This window comes from Periophthalmus magnuspinnatus, chromosome 4 (assembly GCF_009829125.3).
Source record: "Periophthalmus magnuspinnatus isolate fPerMag1 chromosome 4, fPerMag1.2.pri, whole genome shotgun sequence".
NCBI lineage: Eukaryota > Metazoa > Chordata > Actinopteri > Gobiiformes > Gobiidae > Periophthalmus > Periophthalmus magnuspinnatus.
This window is the reverse complement of record NC_047129.1, coordinates 9,143,996-9,159,861: the sequence shown is the minus strand read 5'-3', so window position 1 is coordinate 9,159,861 and position 15,866 is coordinate 9,143,996. Positions and strand designations below refer to the sequence as shown.

The following is a 15,866-nucleotide window of genomic DNA, read 5'->3' as shown; positions in this document are numbered from 1 at the left end:
TTGAAGTAGGATTAGTCATTTGTTATTTTGTTAAATTAGTCAACAAATTAAAGAACACAAAGAATACATTGAAAATAGTGAGAAATTAAGAAAAAGACCTTATGAACTTAGTCAATTCATCTGATATAATTTCATGAATTAATTGTCCCTGTCCCATTAACTGTCCCTATTGGAAAATGTATGCACTCTTGTTGATTTTTGTCTACAGCTATAAACCCCATGACTTTATAGAAAACAGCAGCACTTAAAGCTTTATTTTTGCTTCTATTTTACACTGATTATAATGGCTTTGAACCAGGTGATAGGAATATTACTTTGCCATTTTCTTCTCACCTCTAGGTCCAACAAATAACATGTTAAGCTATATCGGTGTAATAGAAATGTTCAGGGAGTAGACCATATTTGCAGCCATAAATACATTGTCTTTCTATAAAGTTCTGTGTAATGTTTCATACGCTCTGGCTATATAACTTTGTTTATTGGTTTCAAAAGTATTTAGTCATTTGCATGAGATTTGCAATAGGCTGTTCATCCAGAAGTAATCATTTATTTGGACATAGAACAGGAAGATAAAGTGACACACAAAGTTAATCTGAGCAGTGATTACATGTTGCGTAGCTACAGTCATGTGGCAAAAAGGATTTTATCAGAGTTGTGATTATTTCTAAAAACAGTGCAGGAAGTCCATTATGAATTGAATTCTTGCAATGAAAATATAGGCTTCTTGCACAATATAATCTCATTTGATCGCTTGAATGAGTCACTTCCTGATGAATACCTGTATGAGCAAATCCTAATTGTCTGTGGCTAAATTCTTATGATGCGTATCATAAATTACATCTTGATCACTTTGGTATTTTCTGCCTTGGCTCTGCTTTGTCCTTTTTAACTGCTTAATGTGCCAGTAAATGTGTATGAAAGAATATAATTAGAGGTTTTGTGCATAGCTTTCATGTACTGATTACTTGTTATTGAAGATACAAGGCTGATGCGTGACAATACTTATTCACTGGAGGACTAGAAAATATTGATATATTTTTATTTTACTAAACATCTGTCAAGCTTTCACCAGCCCGAATATAGCCACATTTTACAAACTAGCAGCAGAAACTGTGTGCCAGGTACTGTCCTAATTATAAGCCTGATTAAATAAAGATGTTTTTGCCAGGAAGGTGTAAAACAGTATGCTGCAGGAGTGGGGGATGTTGACAAAAATTAATATCTCGATTTTTTTTCCTTTGCTTTATTTTGATGACAATGTTCAGACAATATTATGGCAATCCATCAGAAAAATGCAAAGAATCTGTGAATGCTGTGGTGGAAGTTCAAGTATCGCATAAAATGTGAGTGGACTGTAAAATGTACCACACATGTGCAGAAATGTTTTTTTTTTTTTATCTTAGAGAATATTCTTGCTGTTCTAATTATGAATATTTCCAAAACAACATTTTTAATATATTTACCACCTCTAATTGACTGTGGTTATGAGTTAAATATGAAATATCAAACCCAGACCTAGATGTTCTTACCTATTCTGTCCAGTCTGTCGATGGCTACAGTCTCAAAGGCCCTCCTCATCATGGGGTACTCTTCCAGCACCTCGTTGAAATTGTCCACAGACAGAGAGTAGAGGCGGCAGTACGTGTCTGCACGGACACTGGCAGTGCGCCGGCCCCGGGTCAGCAGGCAGATCTCTGAAGGCAAGATGAAAAAGAGAACATGAACACATCAGACGATAAGAGTCATTCATCAATAACCCATAAGAGCAATGTGATTCAGGACTGACCTGCTTTCACTGTGGCTCTGCTTATTTGAATAACACAAAAGAACCACTCACATTTCATTATTTATGTTTGATACATTTGAATATTTGATTGATGAGGCTTTTGGAACATTATGAGGCAGTGTATTGGAGTGAGACACAAGCTATGTCCAATGTGTAAAATTAAGCCTCATCAATCATCCTTTTATTAGCGTCATATATTTAGCTATGGCCCTAAGGTGGCTGCAATAACCAAGTGTTGTTTACAAAAGCCCACAGTCCGAGTTTATTTGTTCACATCATTGATTAAGTGACCACTTGGGTTATTCAAATGTATGATCCTGTGTTGGTCTCAATCACTGTAGACTTGGTGTTGACTTTGTGTTATTTGCTGGTCTTGACAACAACACTATTACCAAGTGTGTCCATGTCAATAACAGTTTGAAACAGCGCTGACAGCTGACAGAACCTTTCTATATTTGGAGGTGCTTCATTACATTCAGATGTTGCCTTTTCCTCCCGCTGAATCTCTCTGCCTTCTTCCTCTATGGACTAGATTTAGTGTTGTCTTGACAACCATGACAACCATAAGCCTGGCACCTGATACGGTGACCTGCTGTGACCTTTGGTTCAACAAGGAGCGAAAACATTACATTATGAGCATGCGTATGAGACCTACATTGTAGTCTCTAGAGCAGTGCTTCTCAAACTGTGGTCCTCCAGGGTTCAGTCCAGGTTACGACTTTGTATGGTAGACATGGTTTAGTCCCATACCAGGTTTTGCTAATGGAAAAATGTGTTTGATGTTGATGCAAATTAGACATGATGTAATATTTATTGAATTTGCAGTCTGTATTTGACCTACTCTCTGTTATTTCTGTTAGTCAAGATGAGGCTTATTTGGTACTTGGGGTGAAAAGCTTGTGATCCACTGCTCTACTGTATTTGAACAGACTACAAAGAACAGGACTGACAGGGTGAAACTAACGAGCTGTTGCAAAAATATGCCATTTTATTTCTATTCATTTATTTATTTGAAAAGGATAGCGAGCATTGCATTCATCTGATCTATGAAGTCTACAGTTATATTTGCATACAAGTCTGGATGCAGTAGTGTGTGAGGATGACCTAGAGTTTGCTAAAGCATTCATATTTTGTGCTATATAAAACATTGAAATCCTCCAAAGAAAAACTCAGCTGCTGTGTGTAAAATGGGACATGAATGAATAAAGAAATGAGTAATTCATGCTGTTGATATTACTATACTACTATGCAATACTACTTTACATATGGGAAACATGCTACATACAGAGCATTTCTGAATTTGTGCCCCAGATGTTGGTCCATAAATTGCCACATGAGCTCTTGCTGGTTATGCAGCCCAGTGATCTGCATATTTCCATGGGCATCATTATCATGCAGTGGGAAACACTTGGAAAGGATAATCAGACTAATGAAACCACTGGGGCTACAGTAAAAGGCTCTTCCAGCCACTATTTGCTCTGTGTGGACTGGCCAACTGTCAAGAGCAATGACAACAAAAACACTATTTCTGCACTGGTGCAAATATCAAATCTAGCCTATCATCAAAATCTGCCTGGGCTATTTACTAAATTATAATGAATATTTTTACACAGGCTTTAGACCCAAGCAACACCAGATGTTCTTACTACCTGATAAATTATGCATTTACTATGTACACACCAGTGTAAAGGCCAAGCAATCACTAAGCATCCAACTTCCATAAAAAGAAAAAAGCTAATACTTCAACTATTAATATTAATAAACATCATAGCACCTAAATGCCAAAAAGTATCTAGGTCATTGCACTCATGCTGAAACATCCCCAAATGTAATCACACCTTGCTCTGGTCAAATTGGTGAACCAATCCAGTCCATGTCCAGTTCATTTCCTCTGTGGAGTCAGCCGTGAGACGCCCCTCCTGGTGGCACTCCACAGTCCATGCTGAAGATTACAAATGGCCCTGTCAACACTGTGCGGCAGTGCTAATTACCTCGTATTAACTGGGCATGTGGACGTGTGGCAGGCAGGCAGCTGAGCATCCTCACTGAACTCAGGTCAACCCCACTGCCAGCAGCCGGTCAACGTGTGAGCTGGATGTAGTCTAACCCAATATTGGTACTTTTTAATCTGATACTCGAGGATTAACTAGAAAAAATAACAACTACAACTTTGCAGCATTAAAATTAATAACCCTTGACCCACCTCCGAAGTAAGATCCATCCAAAAGCTTCATGCCAGTGTTGCCTTTAGTGAGCACGCTGACTACACCGTGTTGGATGAAGTACATCTTCTTGCCGATGGTGCCTTCCCTGATGATGTAATCTGCAGGCTGGAAGACCTCGAATCTCAGCTTGGTCAACATGGCCGTCACAAAGTTGGGGTCAGCATTTGCGAACAGAGGCATGGAGGCCACCAGCTTACGGCAATTAAAATTCACTATTTCCTAAAGATGGACAAGAGACAGTGCAGAACTAAAAGCAACAAGTCAAGTATGAATGGTCTGTTGGGTTGTAACGCATTCAACTTATCAGCTTAAATGAAAGTTTTACGTCAACACACTGTAAAAACATAAAGTATTATTGTGTATAAAGCAGGCTTAGTGATAACAGCTTGAGTCATTTGATTAAAGGGTTGTTAAGTGCACCTGTGCGATATGAAGTGGTCAATAATATACTAAACAACAAGTCTAACTCAAACATGTTTTTTACCTTATTAAAACACTGTGTACAAATCAGTAAAAGTTAAATCAACAACAAAATGGTTAAGACAAAGTGTTCTTGGTCTGATGGCGAGCTGTCTTACTTCGAGTCAGGTATCACATCTATAGTTTAATATGGTTTGGTAATTTAAAAGTTAAACAATGTCACTTTAAATTTGTAGGTGTCTTGTCTGGACTTAATAGGTTGGTTATATACTGCTCCTCTGTGTCTATACCTCTCTGAGTGGTTCGTTAAGCTCCTCCAAGATGCTCTCCTCATCAAACATCTTGCCCTGGTACCGGTGCTCATAGTAGTCATGGATTTTCTGTCGGAAGTCCGCCGGCAGCTTGTGGAACGACATGTACTGCTCCACTTGTTTGTACTGAAACGAAATGTGGAGGTTTGTGAAAAAGCCAGCAGATACAAAGAGAATCAGCTGTTCTCAGAAAGTGTCATAAGCACTACAGAGCACAATTTCACAGCGCACTGGTTCAGTTCTGTGATACAAAGGGATAAAAAGACAATTCCTGCTCTATCATGGTGACTTGTTTCTCTCTATTAGTTCTAGGTGATGGACAACACAAGCTTTAATGTGGGAAAAGGGTGTTGCTGAAAGACACAAGGGAAGTATGCCCACAAGAGTTAAACTTCAAACTTCGTCAAACTTCTTGTAGACAAGGTTAAACTGGGGAACCGTAAGCCCTCATAAAACATGTCCTCATAGCAAAACTAGTGAAATAATCTGATTCATGTATAAAGTAAATAAAATCTACTCAAAGAGGAGGCATGTTATGTTTCCTTGTTGGTCATTTTACATGTCACCTGCTTGTTTTCAAGGTGATGTTACTTACTTGACAATAATGTTCCACAGTATGGCATTAACCAAATCTATTCTTATACTTAATTGCAGGATTTGAATGTTTATAGCAAAAAATACTGAGAAAAAAACAACTATTTTTCAGTCAAAGCAATAGCTGACTCTCCACCCGAAAGTTACACCGTGAACCTTAAATAAAAGTGAGTAATCATCACCATATAATAAATATATACGGAATGAAGGACTGTACAACTACAAAAGGTCAATTCAAACCCAAGTGATTCACAGATCATCTGCTGTTTCAACTGTACACTTCTCATCTCATTACAATAGCACCTAACACATTACATGCCTGGATTCACAATGGAAAGAGGCAGAACAGATTCCTCTATAACACAAGATGGACCCACTTCAATAGCCTGTATAGGTAAAAGCTGTATGCAATTTCCTAAACCATATACAGAGAAGAACAGACTTTGGCCATCATATAGGAGCTAGGGGGGAAAAAAGGTCTTTTTTATGTGGTTTCACGCACCAACACCTTTCCGTAAACACAAGAGTCACACATCAGCCTCAGGAGGAACATCACATGTTTTTTCTCTTACAGCAAAAAGGCCAGCAACCATCAGACAAGCTTTCATTTCCTGTTTGCGTTAGCTTTTAAAAGGTTAGCAAAGCATTGGCCCAAGTTCTGGATGGTAATACTATGCAGTGCTGGGAAAATGAACATGCAAAGAAATGGTAGGAATAACAACACTACCTCACACGCTATAGCTCTAACTGCGGGTAATGACGTAAATCCTCCATAGGACCTAAAGATATGTAAGCCTTTTTAATTCAGTTCAATTTTATTTATATACCACATTTAAAAGAACTTAGGCTGAGCAAAGGGGCACTATTATGTCCGTAACTCAAGATAATAACAATAACAAATCAGGGTCCTTCTTTCTCTGCGGTTGCTCCTGCTAGTGTTAGCAACAGGTTTGATTGACAGCGTTGCTAAGCACCCGTTTCCTGCTAAACCAGCTACGAATGCAGGGAGGGGCGTTACCTTCAGCAACCTTGCTCCAGATCGGCTCTTTGGTTGCTATGATACTCATGGTTGGAATTCCAAATATGGAACTCGGCTCCATATTCGCCCCATAACTGCTAGCATCAATTTGACTGGAGATGAATACTATGGATGACATCACACTCCCTTAATTCACTTGTTTATACAGTCTGTGGTCTAGTCTTCAACTGCATTAAAGACTACGAGGACCAGAGAGGCAGAGGGAGGCTGCTGGTTATTGGTCTATTGTGTCTTCAATGGCTAAAATTCTCTTAATTTTACAAAGAATTTAGATACAGTATATGATAGCAGAAAGGAGAAGGCACACATGGATATCTGGAGATTTGGGACGTGGGTAGCATTTAATGCAACTTCAAAGTTGTAAGATACTGCAACTTAAGTTATATATATATTGTATAACGCAACAGTACTCTTTCTTTCAAGCCTATTGACAAAAGCTTTATGTGGGCAATATAAAATGATGTGAACATTTGAGTTTTTTCTGTTCTATCCTTTGAAAATACCTTCACAAATCAACCTTCTTCATTATGAATCTTTGGTATTATATGAATCGATCAACCTTGGATTCAAATAGAGGAGTTATGAGGTGTGCATTGGGCAGAAGAAGTGAAAAATGTACCTGACCCTGGAGTTACATAATGACTACTTCTTCCCTCTGCATGTTACAGCTGTGAGTCATCACTCTCAGGAATAAACTGTCAATTGGACTGAGTGCTAGGCCAACATTTCTATGTCAAAGGAGCCCTCCCCCTGGGTCCAACGTAAAGGATTATATTAAAGACACACACACACAAACACACACACAAACTCACTAAATGATTGCATTAAAGACAAGATAAAAACATTTTCAACACAAAATAATACAAGTTTCTTATTTATTATCATGTGGTGTTGTAGTAGTTCTGCTATAGCTCAAGACCATTCTTCACCATTACAGAAAGGCCTAATGGATACTAGTTTGATTGACAAGTATCTTGGTATCATTTTATGACAATCCTGTTTTCGAATAAAAACAAGTCTGACTAAAACAACTGACTCCAAATTGCAAACCCAAATCAAAATTCCACAACTGCTATTTAACAATGCATTTTACTAACTCCCACACAGGTGATTAAGACAGGTGATCAAGTACAGTCTGTACAGTACAAAACACATTGTGTGGTGACCACTTCAAATCTTTTCAACCTTTCTTTTAAACCAGATGGAGACGTGGGAAGTGATATTAATATGTGATACAAATATGCATATTAGTAATGTAAGATTAGGAAAGAAATGTGAAATGCTTTTGGGGTTTGGTAATACATTAATAAAAGTAATGTCATACTGTGGGACATTCTAGGATAAACAACCATATGGTGTACCAAATTGAAATCCAGATAGACACAAAGGTTTGACAGTGGTTGATTCAATATAAGAGGGTCTTCACCTGCTTGGGTCCAGTCAGTCCACCTTATATTTCATTATATATAGTGGCAGTGCAATATTGTGCGGAGACAATCAGAATTTAGGGCATCTGTGGCGACCTTGCGTGTTTCCTCCAATGACACATGAATGAGAAGGACACTGCTGTGAGAAATTACATTTACTCACATGGAGTGGTGACAAGAAGGGAAATAAACAACGGCCCTGACCCCATCAGGTCGACTAACATGGCAAATCACAAAACATTTAATACTTATAGGAGCTGCTGTGGACAATAGCAATGCCTCTCATATTAGAGGGTTATCAGACAGTGAGAACATTGCAGAAAGGACATAATGAGCTAGATTCTTGAACTATTCAAATTTGTTTTTACTTTAGGTGTTTTTATTGTGCCTATGAATTCAGCAAGTGTCTTCTTAATAAAGTGTTAAAAGTCTCAAATTCTTATTTATAAACGTCAATACAGCAAAAGCTCATTTAGCTCAGAGCACTAGTTTGGCAAACATGTCACTCAAATTGATGGGAACACAATTTGGTTACAAGTAAAACCAAAAGTGAAATCTGTCAACTGGACAAAAACGTTATAGGAATGAAGACGTTTCAGCCAAGGCGCTTCTTCAGTTCTTGTCAGATTACTGGTGGACACTGCTTTATATCTTTCTGAAGGGAGGAGCTAACTACACTGAAACTGTAAACATCTATTGCTTAGAGTTTCTGTATGTAGGCTGCCTGAGTAGATCACATTGTTTGCTTATGGCTCGGTGTTGGCACAAACAAAGCAATGTGGTCTACAGTGGGCGTTACATTGGAGAAACAGCCAGTCCATAAGAGAATGTATCAACAGCATCGTAAGAGCTCCTCTGGACCCCAGTCTGCTGTGCATGTAACCACTCCTTTGAAGATAGTGAGGTACAGATCTTAGCCAAAGAAAAGAAATGGTTTGAAAGAGGAGTTAAAGAGGCAATTTTTGTTTGGAAAGATAATCCTTCCTTGTACAGGAATGGGGGCCTCAGACGTCATCTTTCCCCCACTTATAACTCTATCATCAGACCCAAAGCAAACAAAGAGAATAATAGAGCTAGCCAGGATGCCAATAAGTGTGAAAGCATCCATTAAGAGTTGAATAAATATTCTAATTACGACTCAGTCACAGTGCTTAGTTTAGCTCAATAGAATCCTCAATAGAGCCTACATACAGAACCTGTAAACAATAGCTGTTTCCAGTTTCAGTGTAGTTAGCTTCTCCCTTCAGATAGATATAAAGAACCAGAACTGAAGAAGTGGCTTGGATGAGCAGCAAAATGTCTTCACTCCAACAACTTTTTTGTCCAGTTGACTGATTGTACTTTTGGCTTTTACTATGGATCAGACCTGGAGGACTGAGGGATTACACAGACGTTACAAGTAAAAGTGCATATACAGAGAAGCTAACATTGATAAAAAAAAATACTTTTATCAGAAATGTATTCATGCATATTTTTTCCAGTGGGATACTATAGACAGTTAAGCTTGGACCACATCAATAACTTCAAGGTTAATTATAATCTGCTAAACAATGCGATACACAGATTGTGACCCAGATCCATAGTGAAATGTATAATGTGTGTAACAATATGTTTTTACAGGAAGAACATGTGGCATGTGACAATGAATCTTATTAAATAACAAATACATTGCTGAACATGTTCATTAATTCCCATCTGTTTGTAAATGTACAGATGGAGTTACCATACGCTGAGGCGTTACTGCTGTTGTGGAATCTCACTGTAGACTGCACAATGGGGACACAGAGGCTCTGCGTTCTGCTAAAGGGCCCATATTACGCTATATCTATGTTACATTGTTGTTTCCTTGTCAAAAACATACCTGGAGCTGTGTTTTGTTTCATTCATACTCTACTCCACCCTGTGATGTCATGTGGTAATATAGGAGGTGAACCCTCACTATAATCATTTGGATAATTTCAGTCTTAGAATGGCCCATTTCTACTGAACAAAATGTAAAAGGTAGTTGTTAAATTCAAAACTACCTCTTCATGACACCAGAAGCTGAAACAGAGCATTTTAAGATTTGAAGTTGTAGACAAACTAATAATAAACGATTAGTCAAACATTGAATTTATTTTTTGTAATGCCCAAAATCACAACAACAGTTGTCCCGAAGGGCATTCGACATGTGTGAATGAAACAAAACACAACTCGGGTTGTTTTTGATGGCATGGCTTAAAGCTCACAAGAGTCAATTTTGCGTTATATAGGACCTTTAAAGGACTTTGTGACTCAGAGTGTTCCTCTAAAAACCTGAAAATCGATGATTTGGTCACAGCTCCAGCCATACTGTTGTATTTCTCCCACTTTGTCCATGAACGTTAGTGAATCATCGGTGGGCTGGCAACACTTCACTTAGCAGCAGCTTATCAACACTGGGTATGTGGAATGAATAAACAATCTAGAATATAATGTTTATATATAATTATCATGGATATACAGTAGCTTAATGGACAAAATGACACTGTTGTATTAGTATTTGTTGAAACTGGTTCAATCATCCAGTGAGGTGCTGTTGTAACATGCACTGTGGTTGGATAAAAGCTGATTTATTGCTCTAAATTACTTCAGGTTAAGGGTGGCGGGAGTGCAAACCCTGCTTCACTCAGCAAGATTGTGTTTTAAATTTATGTTTAGTAATATCTTCCTTCCTTTATTATTTTTATTTTTAGTTCTTTCTTGCTCCCTCTCTCTATTCATAGACATGTTTGCATTGGTGAATCAGTAACTGCCCCTATTAAATACATAAATGGAAAATGAAAGGTGATACGCTAACAGTGCAACCAACTGTCTAGTGTGTATTCTGCCCCCACAAAGGCACAACATTAAACCATAGCTGAAATAAATTAATTAGACTGTGAGTTAATAGTCGACTAACGAAATGCTTGGTCAAAAGATGTAAATATGTGTTCTGAGCATCAGTTAGTCTAGTCTAGTGATGGAAGTTGACAAAGTAAAAGTAGTAAAGTGCTGTGCTTAAGTGCTGTACTTAACAACTAGTTACTTTTACTTCACTACATTTGAGAGAAGACATCTGTACTTTCAACTTCACAACGTTTTTGAACTGGACTGAAAAGTAAAAGTATTTTTTCATTATTGTTTGAGACCTGCTGAAAAGGCTGGGTGATTATTTTTAACACTTTCACTTTAACTTGAGCAAACAAAAACATTAAAATTCAGCACAAATCTCTGTCAAAATCATTGCATTTGACAACTTATTAGACCTCAATATATGTACAAAATACACTGCCTGGCCAAAAAAAAAGTCTCCACCAAAAAAGGTCTCACACTCTAATATTTGGTTGTTCCGCCTTTAGCTTTGATTACAGCACACATTCACTGTGGCATTGTTTCGATTTCGCTTCTGCAATGTCACAAGATTTATTTCCATCCAGTGTTGCATTAATTTTTCACCAAGATCTTGCATTGATGATGGTTGAGTCTGACCGCTGCACAAAGCCTTCTCCAGCACATCCCAAAGATTCTCAATGGGGTTAAGGTCTGGACAATCCATGTGTGAAAATGATGTCTCATGCTCCTGAACCACTCTTTCACAATTTGAGCCCGATGAATCCTGGCATTGTCATTTTGGAATGATGTCCATTGATGGAATAACCTGGTCATTCAGTATATTCAGGCGTCAGCTGACCTCATTCTTCGAGCACAGACTAATGCTGAACCTAGACCTGACCAAGTGCAGGAGGCTCGTTCCTATTTGCTTAGTTAAATCCAGATGGCGACTTTTTTTTTGGCCAGGCCAGGCTGTGTACTTTTACGTTTTACTCTTTAAAGTTTTTTATGTGACACTTTTATTTATTTATTTATTTATTTTGCTCCAGTATCTGTACTACAAAACTAAGTACTTCACCACTGCTAAAAAAGGACATGGCGCTAGCAAAAGCTCTCAAAATGATTAGGATCACAGCGCTCTAACAGCGTCTTGATTATGAAATGACAGATTAAACTGTCTAGTCACTGCAGCTGACCCACTCCATGCACACTCATTTCTGCCATTGTGCCTATAAATCATTTTAATACTAATTCAGTCAACTAATGAAAAACTGGGTCGACTAACACAGCGGATGACTAACCACTGACTAAAAGACTAAAGGGTAACAGCTCTATTCAAATCCACATGTAATATTCTCTCGTTACAATCCACATTCAGACAACAGTTTGAACTATGGAGGCCTCCAGTGTCTCATACGTTACATTGATTTAAATTGAAATATTAAGTCAGTACACCTCTCCACTATACTCTGCTTCGTAAAGTACCATCATTCTTCAGTCCATATTCGACTTGTCAGGACTGTGTGGATCGGGGCTCTTTGTTGTGGGGCCAAGGGTGACATCCCCGCCCCCTCTTTCTCGCACAGTGTTAGGACAGGGGCGCTAACAGAGGAGGAGAGGAGTGCAGTTATGTAATGGCCCATGTCCTGCTCCACTGGCAGATGGTAAATGGCCCAGCAGTGAAGGGCGAGGGGACAGATAAGGTATATCCTGGGACTGTGAGGGGAGAGCTGTGGTTTAGAAAATTGAAAATGGGCAGAAGTTATCCCAATGTGAAAGTGAATTAAATATTCACGACTATAACATGTTTTAGATAAACTTGTACTAAACTTGTACAAACTAAAGTGGAAAGGGCAGATGAAGCACAGGTTGTTTTTAGTGGAGGGTGGCCTGATATTTTTACTCAGTGAATAATGGAGCAGCCCTGGTTCCTGAAGTAATCTTACCATTCATTTTCCTCATAGGCTTTTCAGACAATTAAGACCAACCAGCAAAGAGGAAACTAATAATGTTTTACAATTATTATGAAGCATCTTTAAAACTTAACATTTGGTAAAAGGTTCAGTAAAAAGTGTCACAAATTCATTTTAAATATATTAAGGTCTTGTGGTAATTGTGAAAAAGAGTGGTAATATTTAGTTACTTACAGACAGAATTAGGTTTCAAAAGTAGCAGTTATAATTACAGGAAGTAGCTCAGTTTGTCTCTAAAATTAAAGGTCCTATATGCAAAATTGACTACTGTGAGCTTTTAGCCGTGTCGTGTGAGAAAAATCTACCTGGAGTTGTGTTTTGTTTCATTCACATGTGTTTGTGTAATCATAGGTTATTAGTCCGTATACATCTCCAAAGATCAGAATGCTCTGTTTCATCTTGTCATGTCATGAAGCAGTAATTTTCCAGTACTGAAATTATCCAAATGATTTTAGTGAAGGTGTGTGGAGTTTAAAAACACAGTGGAGAACTTCCTGTATTACCACATGACATCACAAGGTGGAACAGAGTGTTTTCTGTCTGAGAGAAGAGCTCAGCTTAAACAGGATGTGTGAATGAAACAAAACAACTCCTGGTATGTTTTTGATGACAATATTATAACATAGATCAGAAAATAGTACAGTATGGGGCCTTTAATTGATCGATCACTATGCAACTGAGTACACCAGGAAATAAAAGCTTCAGTAGAAAAAAGCTACCTTAGAAGCTCTTAAACTTTCCACTGTGTCCAAACAGGCAAGGGGAAATGCTTGGTGCTGGAGCTATTAACAGAGCAATGCTAACAGTTTGCTCTGCTCTTTGTCAATAAGCGGCCGTGCTGTCTCCTACATTTACACAATCTTGTAACAAGAATCTGTGTCGTCAGCAAGGCATCTCCAGACTCAGAGCTGTGCGTGTCCAGTGTGTTATCTGATGGAGAGCTATTTGCAGACAGTGGAGGGGTATGGTGCACTTAATGACAAACAGACTCATATACAGTAAAACAGATGATGCCAGATATTGTACATTCAATACATGCGAGACATCCATGAGACCCACTAGGTATTTCAAAAGTGATATAAACCGAACTCAACGGAAAGCATATTAGTTCTTTGTTTGCGTCAGCTGGCAATCAAGGCTCAAGGCATTAAGCACAGGATTGACGACATTATACAGCTGAATAGTGAGTCCGGATTGTGTTGACTCATTATCACAAGTGGAAGTGACAGTGTTCACAGCAATTTTAAATAGTGTTAGATTTGAGGTGGCATTTTGAATTAGGTTACTTGAAAAGGCGCAGTCATCACAAGTTCAAAGCAGTTAATTTTCAATCCTATAATCAAGTAAATACTATTTCAAGTCTTAATGTATAAGTATATGTACACATAAAACCAAGCAAGTTGTAAATATAACCTGTTCTACCAGTTACTGTCTATGTAAAAGCATTTCACTTACTGCTTTTTGAGACTGTACAATACAAGTACAAGGAAATATTTATAGGGAATTGATCTTTGTAAAGTTTGTGAGACATCAAACACACAATGAACCAATAAAACTTCTTTGTCAGAACAAAGTAAAACAACTTGAATGCATGAAAAACAAATGAGAACAGGAAAGAATGCATGATCAAAAGAAAAGTTCTTCCTTAAAATAAATTATAAAATTGTGTGGCAAGCAACACAAGGTTGGAGGATGGCAAGATCAAAAGCCAAAAGTATGAAACAAGTTCATTATCTGCTATACAAAGATATAAAAGGTGTTGCTGAATTAGCGACTAGAAAGTTTGGGCAGAAAGTCTAACTTAAAAATACATTATTAGCAGACTGTGTACACTGGCGGACAGTGCCTCTCATTATAATCTCCTGAATCTACACCCGGTTTATTATGTCTTAATGAGTCAACGTGAAAGTTTATTTTCTCCCCACCCGCATTTGTTATATATAGAATTATTTAAATGTCTCTAAGAATGTCATGTTTGGAGTTCAGGTGAAATTTCATAACTAGCCTTGTAGACTTTGTTGACCTTTAACCTTAAACATTGATCGAGATATTATTGAATGGAAATACGGACTGCATTTTAAAATTGTGTTACAGTACTGAAAAGTGTCTTATCACGAAAAATAAGGAGGTGTGACAGTAAATCCAAAACAGTCTATGAATTGGATCTCTCGTGACAACTCTACTCCCTCCATGTTGCAATCAGTTTACCCAGCTCCCAGTCTCTTCCGTACCCAGCAGCGGTTTGTGCGCTCCCTGCTATCATCACTACCTGTAGATAACAAAGACCGATGATTATCCCCAAACACACAGCCCTCCCCACTGAGCCCAGCAACCAGCAAACACACTGTATTCTGTGTGGAGACCAGAATAGTCCCATACAGACACATGCAGGCAGAACCACCACATCTAACATCTCTTTGTTCTCAGCACTGGCCAGAGGCTGCACCCGTTTCCTCTCGGCACAAGCACCAGTCGGATGTGTTTGTCAGAATACAGAGCCACAGCAGACCGCCTGATAACAAAGCCTCCATGACAGGGCGTGTAGTGCCCTCCAGTCCTGGGATGTCCCGCTCTTTGATCCACACAGGCAGAGGCGTGTTGAGCCAAGCCATTAATATATACAACTAGCAGGCCATATGCTGTTTTCATTAATGAGTGTTGGATTAAATGGGATTGCTCTCACTAATCAGATCAGATGTGATGACCTCGTGTAGATTTACTTTTATGCCTTGTCTCTGTGTCACACTGTCACAATATAGACCCAGAGTGCAGAGGCAGTCCTGGCTGGAATATTTGCCACGTGAAATGTATCTAAGGGAATTATACGTTAACAGTGGACTGTAACTTTTCTGGTGGAAGCTCTGCCACCTGCTTGTCACTTGAGATGTTAATTGCTTTGTTTTGTTTACTCATTTATCTCCATGAAGACAAGCAGGTGACACCATCAAGACAAGTTACAGGTCAGATCTGTGGAGAAGCAACCCTGCCTTGTAAGCTGGATAGTTTAATGTCATACTGGAGAAAGTAGTACAATTCTCCATGTTGGTGGCCTTCGTAAGAAAAGTTACATAGTGCGCTAAAGAATCTTATTTTGTATCACTGAGGCAAGTGCATCGTTTGTGGCCAGGTGTTTTCATCCCTGTGTGACAGTATGTTGCCTGTGGGTACTTCACAGACATGCACCATGGTTAATTGGGGACTCTAGCCACTAGTGGATTACAGTCAGAGTGAATAGTTGTCAGATATGTCTCAGCCCTGT

The 15,866-nt window shown here is 38.5% G+C and overlaps 1 protein-coding gene across 1 annotated transcript in view; it reads right to left on the bottom strand.

The window, feature by feature from the left end:
* hcn2b (hyperpolarization activated cyclic nucleotide-gated potassium channel 2b) overlaps window positions 1-15,866 on the bottom strand; it is a 43,785-nt gene that overhangs the window by 6,454 nt on the left and 21,465 nt on the right. The window contains exons 5-7 of the mRNA XM_033965571.2: window positions 4,722-4,868; window positions 3,990-4,230; window positions 1,530-1,694 (exon numbers count right to left, since the gene is read on the bottom strand). Of these exons, the coding sequence (XP_033821462.2) occupies window positions 1,530-1,694; window positions 3,990-4,230; window positions 4,722-4,868 (553 nt within the window). The remainder of the gene's footprint in view (window positions 1-1,529; window positions 1,695-3,989; window positions 4,231-4,721; window positions 4,869-15,866) is intronic.